Source organism: Ceratotherium simum, chromosome 21 (genome assembly GCF_057802395.1).
Source record: "Ceratotherium simum simum isolate JZ-2026a chromosome 21, ASM5780239v1, whole genome shotgun sequence".
Taxonomy (NCBI): Eukaryota; Metazoa; Chordata; class Mammalia; order Perissodactyla; family Rhinocerotidae; genus Ceratotherium; species Ceratotherium simum.
This window is the reverse complement of record NC_141920.1, coordinates 4,507,776-4,523,259: the sequence shown is the minus strand read 5'-3', so window position 1 is coordinate 4,523,259 and position 15,484 is coordinate 4,507,776. Positions and strand designations below refer to the sequence as shown.

Below are 15,484 nucleotides of genomic sequence, written 5' to 3'. Positions count from 1 at the left end.
CTTAATCCACTAGTTATTTTCTTGAAAAGCTCTATTGAGGTATATTGAATTTGAATGTTATGCATATTTAAAGTGTACAATTTAAAAAGTTTTGACATATGTACACACCTGTGAAACCAACAACACAATCAAGATAATGAATCTATCCATAATCCCCAATGTTTCCATATGTCCCTCTATAATTTCTCTCTCCTGCCCACCCTGCCACTCTCTTATCTCCAGGTAACCACTGATGTGCTGTCTGTCACTATACATTAGTTGACTTTTTCTAGAATTTTATAGAAATGAAATCACACAATATATGTTCTTTGATTTTTGTTTTTTTGGCCTGGCTTTTTTTCACTCACCATCACTGTTTTGAGATTCATTCATGATACCGTGTGTATCAGTGATCCATTCCTTTTTATTGCTAAGGAGTAGGCCATCAGGGGGATATGTCACAATTTGCGTATTCACTTGTTGATAGACATTTGGTTTGTTTCAGTTTAGGGCTGTTACAAATAGAAACTACTATAAATATTTATACACAAGTCTTTGTATGGATATATGCTTTAAATTCTCTTGGGTAAATACCTACAAGTGGAATGACTGGATCATATGGTGGATGCATGATTAATTTTTTAAGAAGCTGCAAAACTATTTTCCAAAGTGGTTGTACATTTTAGGTTTCCACCAGCAGGTGTAAGAGTTCCAATTTCTCCACATCCTTGCCGACACTTAGTATGGCCATTAGTTTTAATTTTAGTCATTCTAATAGGTGTGCAGTGGTATCTAATAGTTTGAGTTAGCATTTACCTAATAACTGGTGATATTGAGCATCTTTTCATGTGCTTATTTGCCATTCATGTATCTTCTTTGGTGAAGTATCTGTTCAAATCTTTTGCCCATTAAAAAGAATGAGTTGTTTGTTTTCTTATTATTGAGTTTGGAGAGTTCTTTATGTATTCTGGTTATAAGTCCTTTATCGGATGTGTGATTTGCAAATATTTTATTCCAGTCTCTGCGTTGTCTTTTTATACTCTTAAGAGTGTCTTTTAAAGAGCAGACACTTTTAATTTTGATGAAGTTCAATTATCATTGTTTTCTTTGGATTGTGCTTTTGGTATCGTAACTGAAAAATCTTTGCCTAACTCATAGACACAAAGATTTTTCTCCTAAGTTTTCTTCCAAAGTTTTATACTTTTAGGTTTAACATTCAGGACTATGATCCATTTTTGCTTAATTTTTGTATATGGTGCAATGGATAATCAAAGTTCTTATTTTTGCATGTAGATATTTAATTATTCCAGCACCATTTGTGCATCTATTTGTCTGTTTTGATGCAAATACCACACTGTCTTGATTACACTCCCTGACTTGAAGACTTACTATAAAGCTAAAGTATTCGAGACAGACATCAAAACAGACAAATAGATTAATGAAACAGAATAAAGAATACAGAAATTGACCACATGTATACTGTCAATTGATTTTTTGACAAAGGTTCAAAGGAAATAGCCTTTTCAGCAACAGTGCTGGACCTGGAACTCTCCACCAGTGAGCTGAGGCCATCACAAGGCTCACCTCGTTTGTTTCTCTTTTCTCAGGGATTGCTGCTTTCATAGCTTGATGCCCAACGTCCTGAAAACCATTGTTTCATGCATTTGTCCAGTTTTTTATTTGGGAGGGTAAATCTAGTTACTGAAGAAGAAGTCCCTGGACTATTGGAATGGCTTCTGAATTGGTCCCTCTGCTTTTACTGATCTGTCGAGTTTTAAATTTAATTGTTAATGTATATTACATTTTACTTCCAAAAAGTCCCATGTAATTATTTTTCAAACCTGCTTGGTCATTTTTATAGTCTCTTGCTCTTTATTCTCTTTTCTTTCTTTCTTTTTTTTTTCTTTATTTGGTGAGGAAGATTAGCCCTGAGCTATCATCAGCTGCTAATCTTCCTCTTTTTGCTGAGGAAGATTGGCCCTGGGCTAACATCCGTGCCCATCTTCCTCTACTTTACCTGTGGGATGCCTGCCACAGTATGGCTTGATAAGCGGTGCATAGGTCCGCACCCAGGATCCGAACCTGTGAACCCCGGGCTGCTGAAGTGGAGAGCATGAAATTAACCACTATGCCACCAGGCTGGCGCCTCTCTTCTCTTTTTTTTTTGTTAATTGAGTTATGAATGACATACATAAAAGCTGTATATATTTAATGTATGCATCTTGAAGATAAGTATACACCCCTGCAACCATCACCACATACAGTGTCCTAAACTTATCTATCATCTCTATAGATTATTTCCCTTCCTTTTTTTAAATTTATTTTTATTTTTTATTGATGTTTTAATAGTTTTTAACATTGTGAAATTTTGGGTTGTACATTTTTGTTTGTCCATCACCATATATATGTCTCCCTTCACCCCTTGTGCCCACCCCCCCCCCCCACTGCCCCTGGTAACCACAATACAGTTTTCTCTGTCCATGTGTTGGTTTATATTCCACATATGAGTGAGATCATACAGTGTTTGTCTTTCTCTTTCTGGCTTACTTCACTTAACATAATACCCTCCAGGCCCATCCATGTTGGTGCAAATGGGACGATTTTGTCTATTTATGGCTGAGTAGTATTCCATTGTATATATATACCACATTTTCTTGATCCAATCATCAGTCGAAGGACACTTAGGTTGCTTCCACTTCTTGGCTATGGTGAATAATGCTACAGTGAACATAGGGGTGCATAAGCCTCTTTGGATTGTTGATTTCAGGTTCGCTGGATAGATTCCCAGTAGTGGGATGGCTGGATCATAGGGCATCTCTATTTTTAATTCTTTGAGGAATCTCCGTACCGTTTTCCATAGAGGCTGCACCAGTTTGCATTCCCACCAGCTGTGTATGAGGGTTCCCGTTTCTCCACATCCCCTCCAACATTTGCTGTTGTTTGTCTTGGTGATTATAGCCGTTCTATTGGGCATGAGGTGATATCTCAGTGTTGTTTTGATTTGCATTTCCCTGATGATTAGTGATGTTGAACATCTTTTCATATGCCTATTGGCCATCTGTATATCTTCTTTGGAGAAGTGTCTGTTCATTTCCTCTGCCCATTTTTTGATCGGGTTGTTTGTTTTTTTGTTGTTCAGTTGTGTGAGTTCTTTATATATTATGGAGATCAACCCCTTGTCAGATGTATGTTTTGCAAATATTCTCTCCCAGCTGGTGGGTTGTCTATTCATCTTGATTCTGGTTTTGTTTGTCTTGTAGAAGCTCTTTAATCTGATAAAGTCCCACTTGTTTATTTTTTCTTTAGTTTCCCTAGTCTGGGTAGGCATGTCATCTGAAAAGATTTCTTTATGACCAATGTCAAATAGTGTGTTGCCTATATTTTCTTCTATGAGTTTTATAGTTTCAGGTCTCACCTTCACGTCTTTGATCCATTTTGAGTTAATTTTTGTGAATGGCGATAGCAGATGGTCCACTTTCATTCTTTTGCATGTGGCTGTCCAGTTTTCCCAACACAATTTATTGAAGAGACTTTCCTTTCTTCATTGTATGTTCTTAGCTCCTTTGTCGAAAATTAGCTGTCCGTATATGTGTGGTTTTATTTCTGGGCTTTCAGTTCTGTTCCATTGATCTATGTGTCTGTTTTTGTACCAGTACCATGCTGTTTTGATTACTATTGCTTTGTAGTATATTTTGAAGTCAGGGATTGTGATGCCTCCTGCTTTGTTCTTTTTTCTTAGGATTGCTTTAGCTATTCGGGGTCTTTTGTTGCCCCATATGAATTTTAGTATTCTTTTTTCTACTTCGGTGAAGAATGTCATTGGGATTCTGATTGGGATTGCATTGAATCTGTAGATTGCTTTAGGTAATATAGACATTTTAACTATGTTTATTCTTCCAATCCATGTGCATGGGATGTCTTTCCATTTCTTTATGTCATCATCGATTTCTTTCAATAATGTCTTGTAGTTTTCATTGTATAGGTCTTTCACCTCCTTGGTAAGATTTATTCCTAGATATTTTATTCTTTTCAATGCAATTGTAAATGGTATTATCTTTTTGAGCTCTCTTTCTGTTTGTTCGTTATTAGCATACAGAAATGCAACTGATTTTTGTAGACTGATTTTGTACCCTGTGACTTTGCTGCAGATGTTGATTATTTCTAATAGTGTTCCAATGGATTCTTTAGGGTTTTCTATATATAAAATCATGTCATCTGCAAATAGTGAGAGTTTCACTTCTTCGTTGCCTATTTGGATTCCTTTTATTCCTTTTTCTTGCCTAATTGCTCTGGCCAAAACCTCCACTACTATGTTGAATAGGAGTGGTGAGAGTGGGCAGCCCTGCCTCATTCCTGTTCTCAGAGGAATGGCTTTCAGTCTTTCCCCGTTGAGTATGATGTTGGCTGTGGGTATGTCATAAATAGCCTTTATTACGTTGAGGTACTTTCCTTCTATTCCCATTTTGTTGAGAGTTTTTTTCATAAATGGATGTTGTATCTTGTCAAATGCCTTCTCTGCATCTATTGAGATGACCATGTGGTTTTTATTCTTTGTTTTGTTGATGTGGTGTATCATGTTGATTGATTTGTGGATGTTGAACCATCCCTGCATCCCTGGTATAAATCCCACTTGATCATGGTGTATGATCTTTTTAATGTATTGCTGTATTCAGTTTGCCAATATTTTGTTGAGGATTTTTGCATCTATGTTCATCAGTGATATTGGCCTGTAATTTTCCTTCTTTGTACACACAATGTCCTAAACTTATCTATCATCTCTACAGGTTTTTTCCCTTCCTTTTTTTTTTTTAATAAGAACATTTGACATAAGATCTACTCTCTTAAGTTTTTAAGCATACAGTACAGTATTGTTAACTATGTGTGCTATAGTGTACCATAGATCTCTAGGATTGATTTGTTTTGCATAAGGGAAACTTTGCACCCTTTGATCAACACCTCCTCAATGCCCCCTCCCTCCAGCCCCTGGTAACCACCATTCTACTCTCTGTATTTGTGAATTTAACTATGTTAGATTCCTGATATAAGTGAGATCATGTAGTATTTGTTCTTCTGTATCTGTCTTATTTCACTTAGCGTAATGTCTTCCAAGTTCATCCAGGTTGTAGCAAATGGAAAAATGTCCTTCTTTTTTAAGGCTGAGTAATAGTCCATTGGATATATATACCACATTTTCTTTATCCATTTATGCATTGATGGGCATTTGGGTTGTTTCCATATTTTGGCTATTGTAAATAATGCTGCAATGAACATAGGTGTGCAGATATCTCTTCAAGATCTTGATTTCAATTTTTTTGGCTATATACCCAGAAGTGGGATTGCTGGATCATATGGTAGTTCCATTTTTAATTTTTTGAGAAACTTTCGTACTGTTTTCCATAGTGGATTCACCAATTTACATTCCCACCAACCGAGTACGAGTTCCCTTTTTTCCACATCCTTGCCCACACTTGTTATCTTTTGATTTTTGATAATAGCCATCCTAACAGGTGTGAGGTAATAGTCTATTGTGGTTTTGATCTGTATTTCCCTGATGATCAGTGATGTTGAGCACCTTTTCATTTACTTGTTGGCCATTTGTATATCCTCTGTGGAAGAAATGTTTATTCAGATTTTCTGCCCATTTAAAACAATTAGGTTATTTGTTTTTTTTTGCTATTGAGTTGTATGAGTTCTTTATGTATTTTGGATTTTAACCCCTTACTCCATAGATGGTTTGCAAATATTTTCTCTCATTCTGTAGGTTGCCTTTTCATTTTGTTGATTATTTCCTTTGCTGTGCAGAAGATTTTTAGTTTGATGTCATCCCACTTGTTTATTTTTGCTTTTATGTGCTGTGTTTTTGGTATCATATCCAAGAAATCACGGCCAAGGCCAATATTAAGAAGTTCTTTCCCTGTGTTTTCTTCTAAGAGTTTTGTAGTTTTGAGTCTTATGTTTAAGTCTTTAATCCATTTTGAGTTGACTTTTGCGTATGGTGTAAGATAAAGGTCCAATTTCATTGTTTTGCATGTGGCTATCCAGTTTTCCCAACACTGTTTATTGAAGAAACTAACATTTCCCCGTTGTGTATTCTTGGCTCCCTTGTTGAAGATCAGTTAATCACAAACATGTAGGTTTATTTCTGGGCTCTCTATTCTGTTCCATTTGTCCATATGTCTGTTTTTATGTTAGTACCATACTGTTTTTATTACTGTGGCTTTGTAACATATTTTAAAATCAGGAAGTGAGCTTCCTGTTTTGTTCTTCTTACTTAAGATTGCTTTGGTTATTTGGAGTCTCTTGTGGTTCCATATGAATTTAAAATTGCCTTTACTATCTCTGTGATTTTTACTCTTATTTTCAATCTTTTTAAAAAATACACTTAATATTTTGCTTATGATAATGCCAGCACAGGAAGTCTTGGCATGTGTGACTCTGATTTATGTACTAGCTCTCACTTATGATAACTTGTTTGCTTATTTGTTTTTGGATTTTGGATGGTGAGCTGAGATTTCTGGAACTTTGAGACTTGGGTGGAGGTGAGCTTCTCCGGTAATGATTTGTTTTGCTTCTGCTGGGTGGTATTTTAAATAAAATTCTTGGTTTTAGGTAATTTAACATCACTGTGTAGAGTGAATTCAGGTTTAGAACCCATGAGAAGATTGTCTTATTGTTATGCAATTAACAGGAGAGACTTTTGCTTCTTTCACTCAGTGATAAGATTCGAGTTTTTTAATGTCCCCGGGGCAAGTGGTGGAGGTAGAGTGTATATTTCTAATTTCCCATATATTTGACCCTCTGAGGTCTCAGCTTTGCACAGCAGAGGTTGCATCTGTCACTTGACTCACCAAGGGTAGATTCTAGGTTAGAGTCCTGTACCCTGCACCCCACCAGACCATGAAAATGGAAGGAAGATCAAGCTCACCTGGTGTGGCAAAGGCCCTCAAAATGAAAGATCTCTTACCTTTTTGGGTTTTAGTTTTCACTTGGTTTTTGATTTTTAAATATATCTTACCTTCTTTTTGGGGGGAAGATTGGCCCTGTGCTAACATCTGTTGCCAATCTTCCTCTTTTCTCTTTTTTCTCCCCAAAGACCCAGTACATAGTTTTGTATGATAGTTGTAGAATCGTAGCTTTTCTATGTGGGATGCCGCCTCAGCATGGCTTGATGAGCGGTGAGTAGGTCTGCACCAAGGATCCGAACTGGTGAACCCCGGGCCACCAAAGCGGAATGCATGAACTTAACCACTATGCAACCGGACCGGCCCTTAAATATGTTTTAAACATTTTTATATTTTAATCTACATTTTTAGTTGTTTTCAGCATAAGAGTAAGTATGGTTGGTAGTCAGTCAGAGTAACTAGTTCACCGTACTGTTGGAAATGGACTTATTTTTTAACCTTGTTAATTATTCTTTTGTCATCAAGAAGTTATATATTTTGATGTAGTCAAATGGAGCTACCTTTTTTCTAAGAAATCTTTCCTTACTCTTAATCTCCCAACATCACCAATACAAAAATATATTCTCTTATGTTCTCTCTATATTAACGTAAGGAAGGATTTATTTTTATTTTTGTCCATAAGGAAAACTATGGACCGTGGGTCAGATTTGGCTTTTGGCCTGTTTTTGTACGCCCTAGTGAGCGAGGTGTGGTTTTTCCATTTGAATACGTGGCAGAGGTTGTACGTGGCCTGCAAAGTCTAAAATACTTATTATCTGGACTTTTATACCAAAAGCCTGCAGACTCCTGGATTAATCCACTTTTTTCTCACTTATCTGCTATATTTTAACTTCCCATTTATATTTGGAGTTCCTTCCAGCCCTCCATTCTGTTCCATTCATCTCTTTGTTTGTCGCCAAGTCCAAATACCGCCCTGAAATGAAAATGGCTGTTTCCATTAATGAAAGGATGGGAGTTAAAGGAGAGGGATTAGAAAATGCAGGATCCATTTTCAGAGTGGAAGGGGAAAAATGTAGAAAATTCGTACTTGGATGTCTAATTGGCCTGACATTAACTAGAGGCATAGAGATTCAGAGTGCTTGCAGGATACAGCTCTGCCAGGCCCAAGTCAAGCACTGGACCGTGGAATCGGATTTCACTGATTAATTTGTAGCTGTGTATAGTGCCGTAGGAAGCATGAAATGCTCAGACACTTGTTCTAGGAAGCTTCCAGCAAATGGGACAATGAATTGTGAAGTCCCAAGTGATTCGGAATGAGCGAGGAGGAGATTGGAAGTTATAGGGGAGAAGGGCGCTCTGTAAACCCTAAAATACACATTCAGCCTTGAGGGGAGAGCAAAGAAGAAAAGCCGGGCACTGGAAATGTAATTCTCTTCATTGACGATGTTTTTCCTTATAAAGCCGGTGTCTGTCTGTCTGAGGCTTGCGTCTGCTCCCTTTAGTCGTCACACAATTTGCTTACTCCATGAGATAGTGCCCTCAGAATGACAGCACGATCTCTGGAGTGAGATGGAGACACAAACCTGGAGACGTGGTGGCCGCCACTACATGTGGCCAAGACCCTTTGTCACATTCTCCACAGCACTGGAAGCTTTGACCACAGTCCCAAGTCCTTCTCGGTGGGATAGCGAGGGTCCACCATACCTCCACTCCACTTCTCTTGGCTTTGTTCTTCCCTGTGGGATCCAGAGAGCAAGGTGAGAGGAACAAAGGACAGACCACATATTCCCTCCCCAGGCTGAGCATGTGCGAGGTAGGCAGTGTAAATCTGCAAGACCTGCTCCTTGGACCTACCTTCCTGCTCTCAGATTTGGCTTATGAAAGGGGCAGCGGGCGTGGGGGGCAGGTGGGGATGGAGTGGGCAGAGTGGTCTGTGGCTTTCAGCCAGCACCAAGATACATGGCAAAAACCTCTCGTTGCCTCCTCTCGTCAAAACTGGTGTCCCCTGAGCCCTCGACCTTGACCAACCAGCCATCAGTGTCCCTGCTGGAGCTGCCGTGGGGTAAGAAGGCTTTTTTCTGATGTGTCTTCCGTGAGGCCTATAAACAAAGGAATTGTGTTGGTCTTCCATAAGTGTCAATAATGTAGGCTCTTAAAGGAAGACCTAGAGAGAGACCAAGAGAGCAGAGGGTGTGCTGAGTGTAGGATCAGAATTTAAAATCTGGACCTTAAATGGCAGCTTATTTTAAAAAATGTATACAGGCCAGCTAAAAGCAGCAAATTAGACATAAATACAGAAATCTAGATTGATCTTACAAACATAGCCTCAAGTAAAAATAAAGTGACAAAAAGAATGGCTCTGTGCTACAATATCATGCACAAAAGGGATACTACGTGTTTTTAGGGACACACGCATATTTAAGGATGTTTGTCAAACATACCTGAGTGAGTGTCTTGGGGGAAAGCAGATGGACGGGAGCGAGGACGACAGAAGTAGGAGGAAACATGAGAATCGTGTGTATGAGGTCGGGTTCCCTTGAAGCGGAGCCTGAGACAGGGATTCTTATACAAGTGATTCACGGAGGGAGGGCTCTCAGGAGGCTTGTGAGGGAGGGAGGGATTCAGACAGGGCAAGGGAAGAACCAAGCAAAGGTGTGGTGTGGGGTGTCCAGTCCTGCCGGATCCTATGAGGAGCTCTGGAGTGTGAAATGCACCCCAGAGGTTGTCCTGCTCAGAGGCAAAGGGACTGAGCTGGCATACTCTGGGACAGTCAATAGCTAGGGGGGCCTTTCCTAGGGGAGTGTGCAACAGGCACGTGCCTCCCCCCGCCCCCGAGGGCCTCTCTAGGCAACATGGCTCCCATCGGCCAAGAGCAATCCTCTTGAGAAAGGGGGACATGTGAGTCATTTGTAGCCAACTTCCCAGCAGCGGGGCATGGATGGCAGTCTGGTGCAGGCGGTGGGGACGAGGTCCTCATGGCCTCTGCTAAACTGCGTGCGAGAGGCCTTGCCCGACTGTGATGGCAAGCTCGCTGCCCCGGCCTCACCCTGGCTGCTCGTTCCAGGGTGTTGCTGCTCCAGGAGAGCTGCACGCAGAATGTTCCGGAAGAACCCAGGAGAGAAAGAAATCGACCCTGCCCATGACTAAACTTGGGCTCCCCTAAGTGCGAAATGGTCCAGAGTCCACGTTAATGAGACCTGAAGTCGGGCTGGGACTCTTCTGCAGTCCTCTAGTTATTTTCATCGAGTGGAGTCCCTCACTTGTCCATTCTCCAAAAGCAAAACCTCCCTGCAGTTCAAACTGTGCCATTCTTAACACTTGCAAGCTTGTGGCAGTCACCCACTGACTTGGGGGCAAAGGTGAGCTGCAGCACTCAGAGGAAGAATTCAGCCCACGTCCCCCCACCTTCCTTCCTCCCTTTGTCTCTGCACTTTGAAATCACTCTCGCTCGGCCCAGCAGGAGCCCCGACTGGTTCAGGGGTTTGTGATCTGCAGACGGCAGACCTGTCGTTCCCCATCCTGGCTCAGAGAGCTCTTTTAGGAACCTGTGGTCTTGACGAGCAGGGACGGACTGCTTCAAAGAACAAGGCAGGCACCCATGGGGCATGACAGCTCCTGCCCAAGGCAGGGGAGGCGACAGGGCCATGTAAGTGGAGATTCTCTCCAACATGGACACCAGAAAAGATGAATAAAAAGTCACTTTCTCATTGTTGCTACTGTAAAAATCAGTGCCCAAGAGGATACTGCATTCCGCAGATCTTATTTAAAATTCTGCCAGCAGCCCTGGCGATTAGGGGACTGCGGCTGGATGTTGGCGGCGGCTCAGACAAATGAGAAAGGAAAATGCCCAAGCAGGTTGCCTCACTGTCCTTCCCAGCCAGGTGGTTCTGAAGAGCATCATGGGAGTAGAGTTCTTGTAAACTGAGGCTTCTAAAGCGAGGGAGTCCTGTGGCTCGACCAGGCAGCTAGAAGCAGTGCAAAGATCTTTCCAAAGAGCTGACCACTGATGGGGCCCTCCAGCCAAATGGTACAGAGCACTGGGTCAAGAGTCCAGCTCCCACTTGGCCACACAGTCAGCGTGTCTTAGGGTGCACTGCAGCTGCTCTTTGTCTCAGTTCTTTCACCTGCAAAGTGGGGGCGCTAGACTGGCTTGCTGGTCTGGTTTTGGTTGCACACTTCTATTAGTAAAAAATTTTGAGCCTGCACTCTAATAAATGCATAATTGTACATTTACAAATTATGTATGTGTTCTACTCTACTAACGTATTATGTACTTTATAAAGGGCATGCAACAATAAATATAAGAAAGCCAGGATGAAAATAAATATAAATAGAAGCTCCAGAACTTTCTTTCTTTACTCTTGTTGTGCTCTCCCAGATGTGACTACTCTGTTTTGGAGATTAGACCAGATGGTCTGGAAGGGCTTCTCTAGATGGAAATTCCGTGATGCCCATTTTTTCAAAGGAGACCCTTTAGACCTGTGTTGTCCAATACGGCTGCCAGTAGCAACATGTGGCTATTTAAATTCATTAAAATGAGATAAAACATAAAACTCAGTTCCTCAGACACACTAACTCCATTCCAAATGCTCAATAGCTGCATGTGGTTACTGGCTACTCTATTGGTCAATGCAGATGATAGAACATTTCCATCACTGCCGAAAGTGTTTTGGACAGCCTGTTTATTAAGTAGTCAAGACCACATGTATTTAATTACAGTATTTAATTACAGCAACTGCCTTTATTAAGCACTTGCTATGTGCTAAGCAGCATAGGAAGCATTTCATAAGCAATGTCTCACTTAGTCCCTACCACAGCCTCGTGAGTTAGGTCCTGTCATTCTCCCCATGTCGTGGAGGAGAAAATAAGGATGGGAGGGACGAGGAGCTTCTAAGAGCTGACAAGCTACTTAGAGGTCAAGCCCGTGTGTTCCCCAGCTCCCCACAGAGACTTGGGTTTTATTGTCTGAGCATCGCCTTTTCAGATGTTTTGTGGGCATGAGCTTCTGGGCACCTGTTCTCAAGACTGGTTACTGCACACGTGCATCTCTGTTCCACAGGTACAAAGGGAATTTCTTGCAGAGCCGTGTTCAGCTGCGAGCGGGTAGACTGCGCAAGCCACTCTGGGTGCTGAGAAAAGACTGCCCCCCTTCTGCATTCGAGGGGCTGGAGCCATGCAGGATCCTCAGGCAGGCTTCTTCGGAAATGGCAGGTAACTCTCTCCTTGGAGGTGAATCCAGACTGGGCACACAAAGGCACCAGGCTGCTGGGGATGCCGGATGAGCAGGAGATGGCTATCCTTGCCCTCAGGGACCTGAAGTCCAGTGGGGGACAGATGCATGCCGGGTGATGACAAAAGAGTGACAATTGTGGGATAATCAACGTGACCCTAAACTAGTGGTAAGGGTACTGGGTGAGAATATTGAGAATCCAATATTGAGAAGTCAACAAACATCCTTGAGTACTGGCCACGCGTGCTGGGCCCTGTACTAGGTACAGCTTCCCTCCAGGACCTGGAAAACATGAGTCAGAACTCTCCGTGCCTCCCCCTTCCCCTGTCTTTACAAAGGAAGTTCACTTGATTCTTTCCACAGGGCCATTGTGAGGCTAAAATGGGTCAGGACGGGCTTGCAAGTCAACGTGAGATAGCAATCTGAGTAGTTATTATGTGCGAGAGCTTCAGGGTACGTTGCTTACATGTGAAGCGGTAAGAGGTGCACCTTCGTCATGCTCGGAAATAAATAAGGATGAGCTAATGGAGACTGCTTCCTGGAAAAAGGGCTATTTTAAGTTGCAACCAGGACAAATCGCTTAACTTCTCTGGACCTCAATTTCCCCTCCATTTCTCCCCTGTCCCCAGCAGTAATGAACCCAGTCTCAGCATGCTTGCAGGGTGTTGACTGGGAAAAATGAGGACCATCTGTGAGAAGGCTGCAGGGTCCCATCTGGCCAGGGGTGACTGAATTACCATCTTTTTGTGGCTGGTTGTTGTCTGTTTGGCTCAAGGGCTGACCTGGGGCTCTGTCTGATGTCTGACTGATGATTCGCTCCCTCAGACAGGAGGACCTGGGCATTTCCCCCTCCACCTTTCTGTAGCTCCAGTGCCCCCTGCAGGCAGATGGCACTGTCGTTCTCCCCCTCCCACCACCCCCCACACAGCCCCCAAAGCCCGCCCCAGTAGACGACGACAAGGATTAGTCTTTTGTTTCTCCATGAGAATGTAAACCGAGGTAGGTATTTGCTCAACTGGATGGCCAATTGTGGAAGGAAAAGCATTGTCTTTGATATGGAACGTCAAGGGTTAAGATCGTGTGGGAGAGGCTGGGATGAGGTAGGGTGGGGGTAGGCAGAAATGCCATCAGGGAACACAGCTTTGCCCTTTCTTCATTTTCTGTGGCCCTCATCTTCAACTCCATTGCTTTCCTCCTTCTCCAATAGATACAGCCAATGGAATAGCCCATTGGGGTGTGCTTGGGTGATAACACCCTCACCATAGGACCCAACAGAACCAACCAGAACTCTGCCAGTTGGCCCAAATGGTAGAACTTTCCCACCAGCTCTCTTCCCAGCACCTTAAAGAGGGCTGAATCAAGCTGCCCCTGGAAACTCACATCGGCCTCCATGTTTATGTTCCTAAGCTCTGCGCTGGGCACTGAGGGGGCAAAAAAGAAAATTTCTGCTCTCAATAAATGTACAGGGTGAAAACAGACAGACCAACAAGCTGTTCACTCTTTGCTCAGATCACATTGGGAATGACATTGGCCGGTCAGTTAGCTTCCTCCTTGGATGTAGGTCTTACCTACCCAACAGCTCAGTGTGACAATGAAGTGAGATACTGAGGGCAGCAAGCGCTTTACAGACTCTAAAGCAGATGATAAATGCTGATTGTTATTATCTACTGAGCATAAGAAGCAAACATGCATAAAAACTGGCATATGCTGAGTGCCAAATGAGAGTGGGACACATGGTAATAAGTGTTTGTGTTGTTTCGCGGAGGACGAGGTCAGTGTTGGGGGAGGAACCCAAAAGGGGAGTTTTCTTGGGAGAGAGAGGGCTTCTCCAGGAGATCCAGATGTAGGGAGAACAGAACGGAGGTATTCTGGACTGGGGAATGGTGAGTAAAGACTCAGGGGCAAGAACAGGAATCTGGGAGGGCAGGTTGAGTCCAGGTGGGCTGGTGTGCACTGGGCCCAGCGGAAGATCTGGGAGCCACTGAAGCCCAGTGTTCTCGTTTGGTACCACCTATACTAGTTTCCTAGGGCTGCTGAAGAGATTGCCACAAACTGGTGACTTAAAACAACAAAAATTTATTCTCTCCAAGTTCTGGAGGCCAGGAATATTGCAGTTCCTCCAAAGGCTCAAAGGGAGGATCCTTCCTCGCCTCTTCCAACTTCTGGTGGCTCCAGGCATCCTTGGCTTGTGGCTGCATCATTCCAATCTCTGCTTCCATCTTCACATGGCTTCTCCCCTGTGATTCTGTGGATCAAATCCCCCCTGTCTTTCCCCTATAAGGACACTTGTCATTGGATTTAGGGCTCACTCTAAATCCAGGATGATCTTATCTTGAGATTCGTAGCTTAATTACCTCTACAAAGATGCTTTTTCTAAGTAAGGTTAGTCACAGGTACCCTGCATTAGGACTTGGACATATTTTTGTGGGGGCCAAGATTCAACCACTACACCACTTTTACAATTTTCCCCCTATCTGTGACCCAACAGAAGTGACCTTAAAATGTGTTTCTAAGTGAAAAAGGCAGTGGCACATATGGACATTCACTGAACAACTGCGCATCATCTGTGCTCTTATTGTGTGCGAACAGTTTTGGTAGGAAAGATCTATTGTAAACCTAAATCAATATATAATCATTGAAATGGAATCATCCAGTCCACCAGCAGCACAACATGTTCCATCCTTGGGGGAAGAGTTGTCCAAGATGGGTGTGTTGGGCTGTGGGACCCATTGGCTTCTCTTTAGGAAGAAGGCCTGGTGGCAGGCAGATGGGGTCTGGGCAGGGCCTCCGTGTGTGGCTGTGTGGATTGTGCCAATAGGGACTGAAATCAAGCCACCACCCTGTTTGTCTGAACTTGTGGTCTGGCTACAGGGCTGTGTTGGACCAAAGCAAGGAGCCCCGGCTTCTCTCTCCTCCTCCTACAGAGGGCACCTTTCCATACATCCTCCAATGGAAGTGGGTGCCTCCTCCTAATTTGCACATGTACCTATTGTGCTCATGGTGACCCTGGGGGCCCCAGTGCAAGCGGAAAGGCCAGCTGGAAAGCCTCTGATATTTCCTCGTCCTTTAACCCCCTTTTTCCCTTTGAAAGCTTCTCTCAGCCTCAGGGAATGGTTCTGCTCCCACCCACACTGACTAACAGTGGAGATCTTAAGACTTCCTCCATGGTGGGAGAAATCCCACTTCCATACACTTCTGATCTCAACATCAGCTTTTCATACCAAAATCCTAAGAGCAAACTGGGGGTGCCAATGAATGGTGGATAAAACCAGGCCCAAACAGTAAAAAAAATAAAAATCAGAAATAAAATCTGAACATGGAGTGAAGAAATGAGAGGCCATCTATAGTTCAAACTCCCCCCGGGAGTGCAGCC

At 42.8% G+C, this 15,484-nt stretch overlaps 1 protein-coding gene across 2 annotated transcripts in view; it reads left to right on the top strand.

Annotated features, from left to right (window-relative positions):
• The window catches only part of ZNF831 (zinc finger protein 831), a 70,152-nt gene that overhangs the window by 13,888 nt on the left and 40,780 nt on the right, over nt 1-15,484 (top strand). Inside the window, exons 3-5 of one of the 2 annotated variants that reach the window (XM_087445053.1) lie at nt 11,941-12,092; nt 12,322-12,323; nt 13,877-13,994. In XM_087445053.1, coding sequence (XP_087301179.1) covers nt 11,941-12,092; nt 12,322-12,323; nt 13,877-13,994 — 272 coding nt within the window. The remainder of the gene's footprint in view (nt 1-11,940; nt 12,093-12,321; nt 12,324-13,876; nt 13,995-15,484) is intronic. The other variant, XM_087445054.1, reaches the window with a different exon arrangement.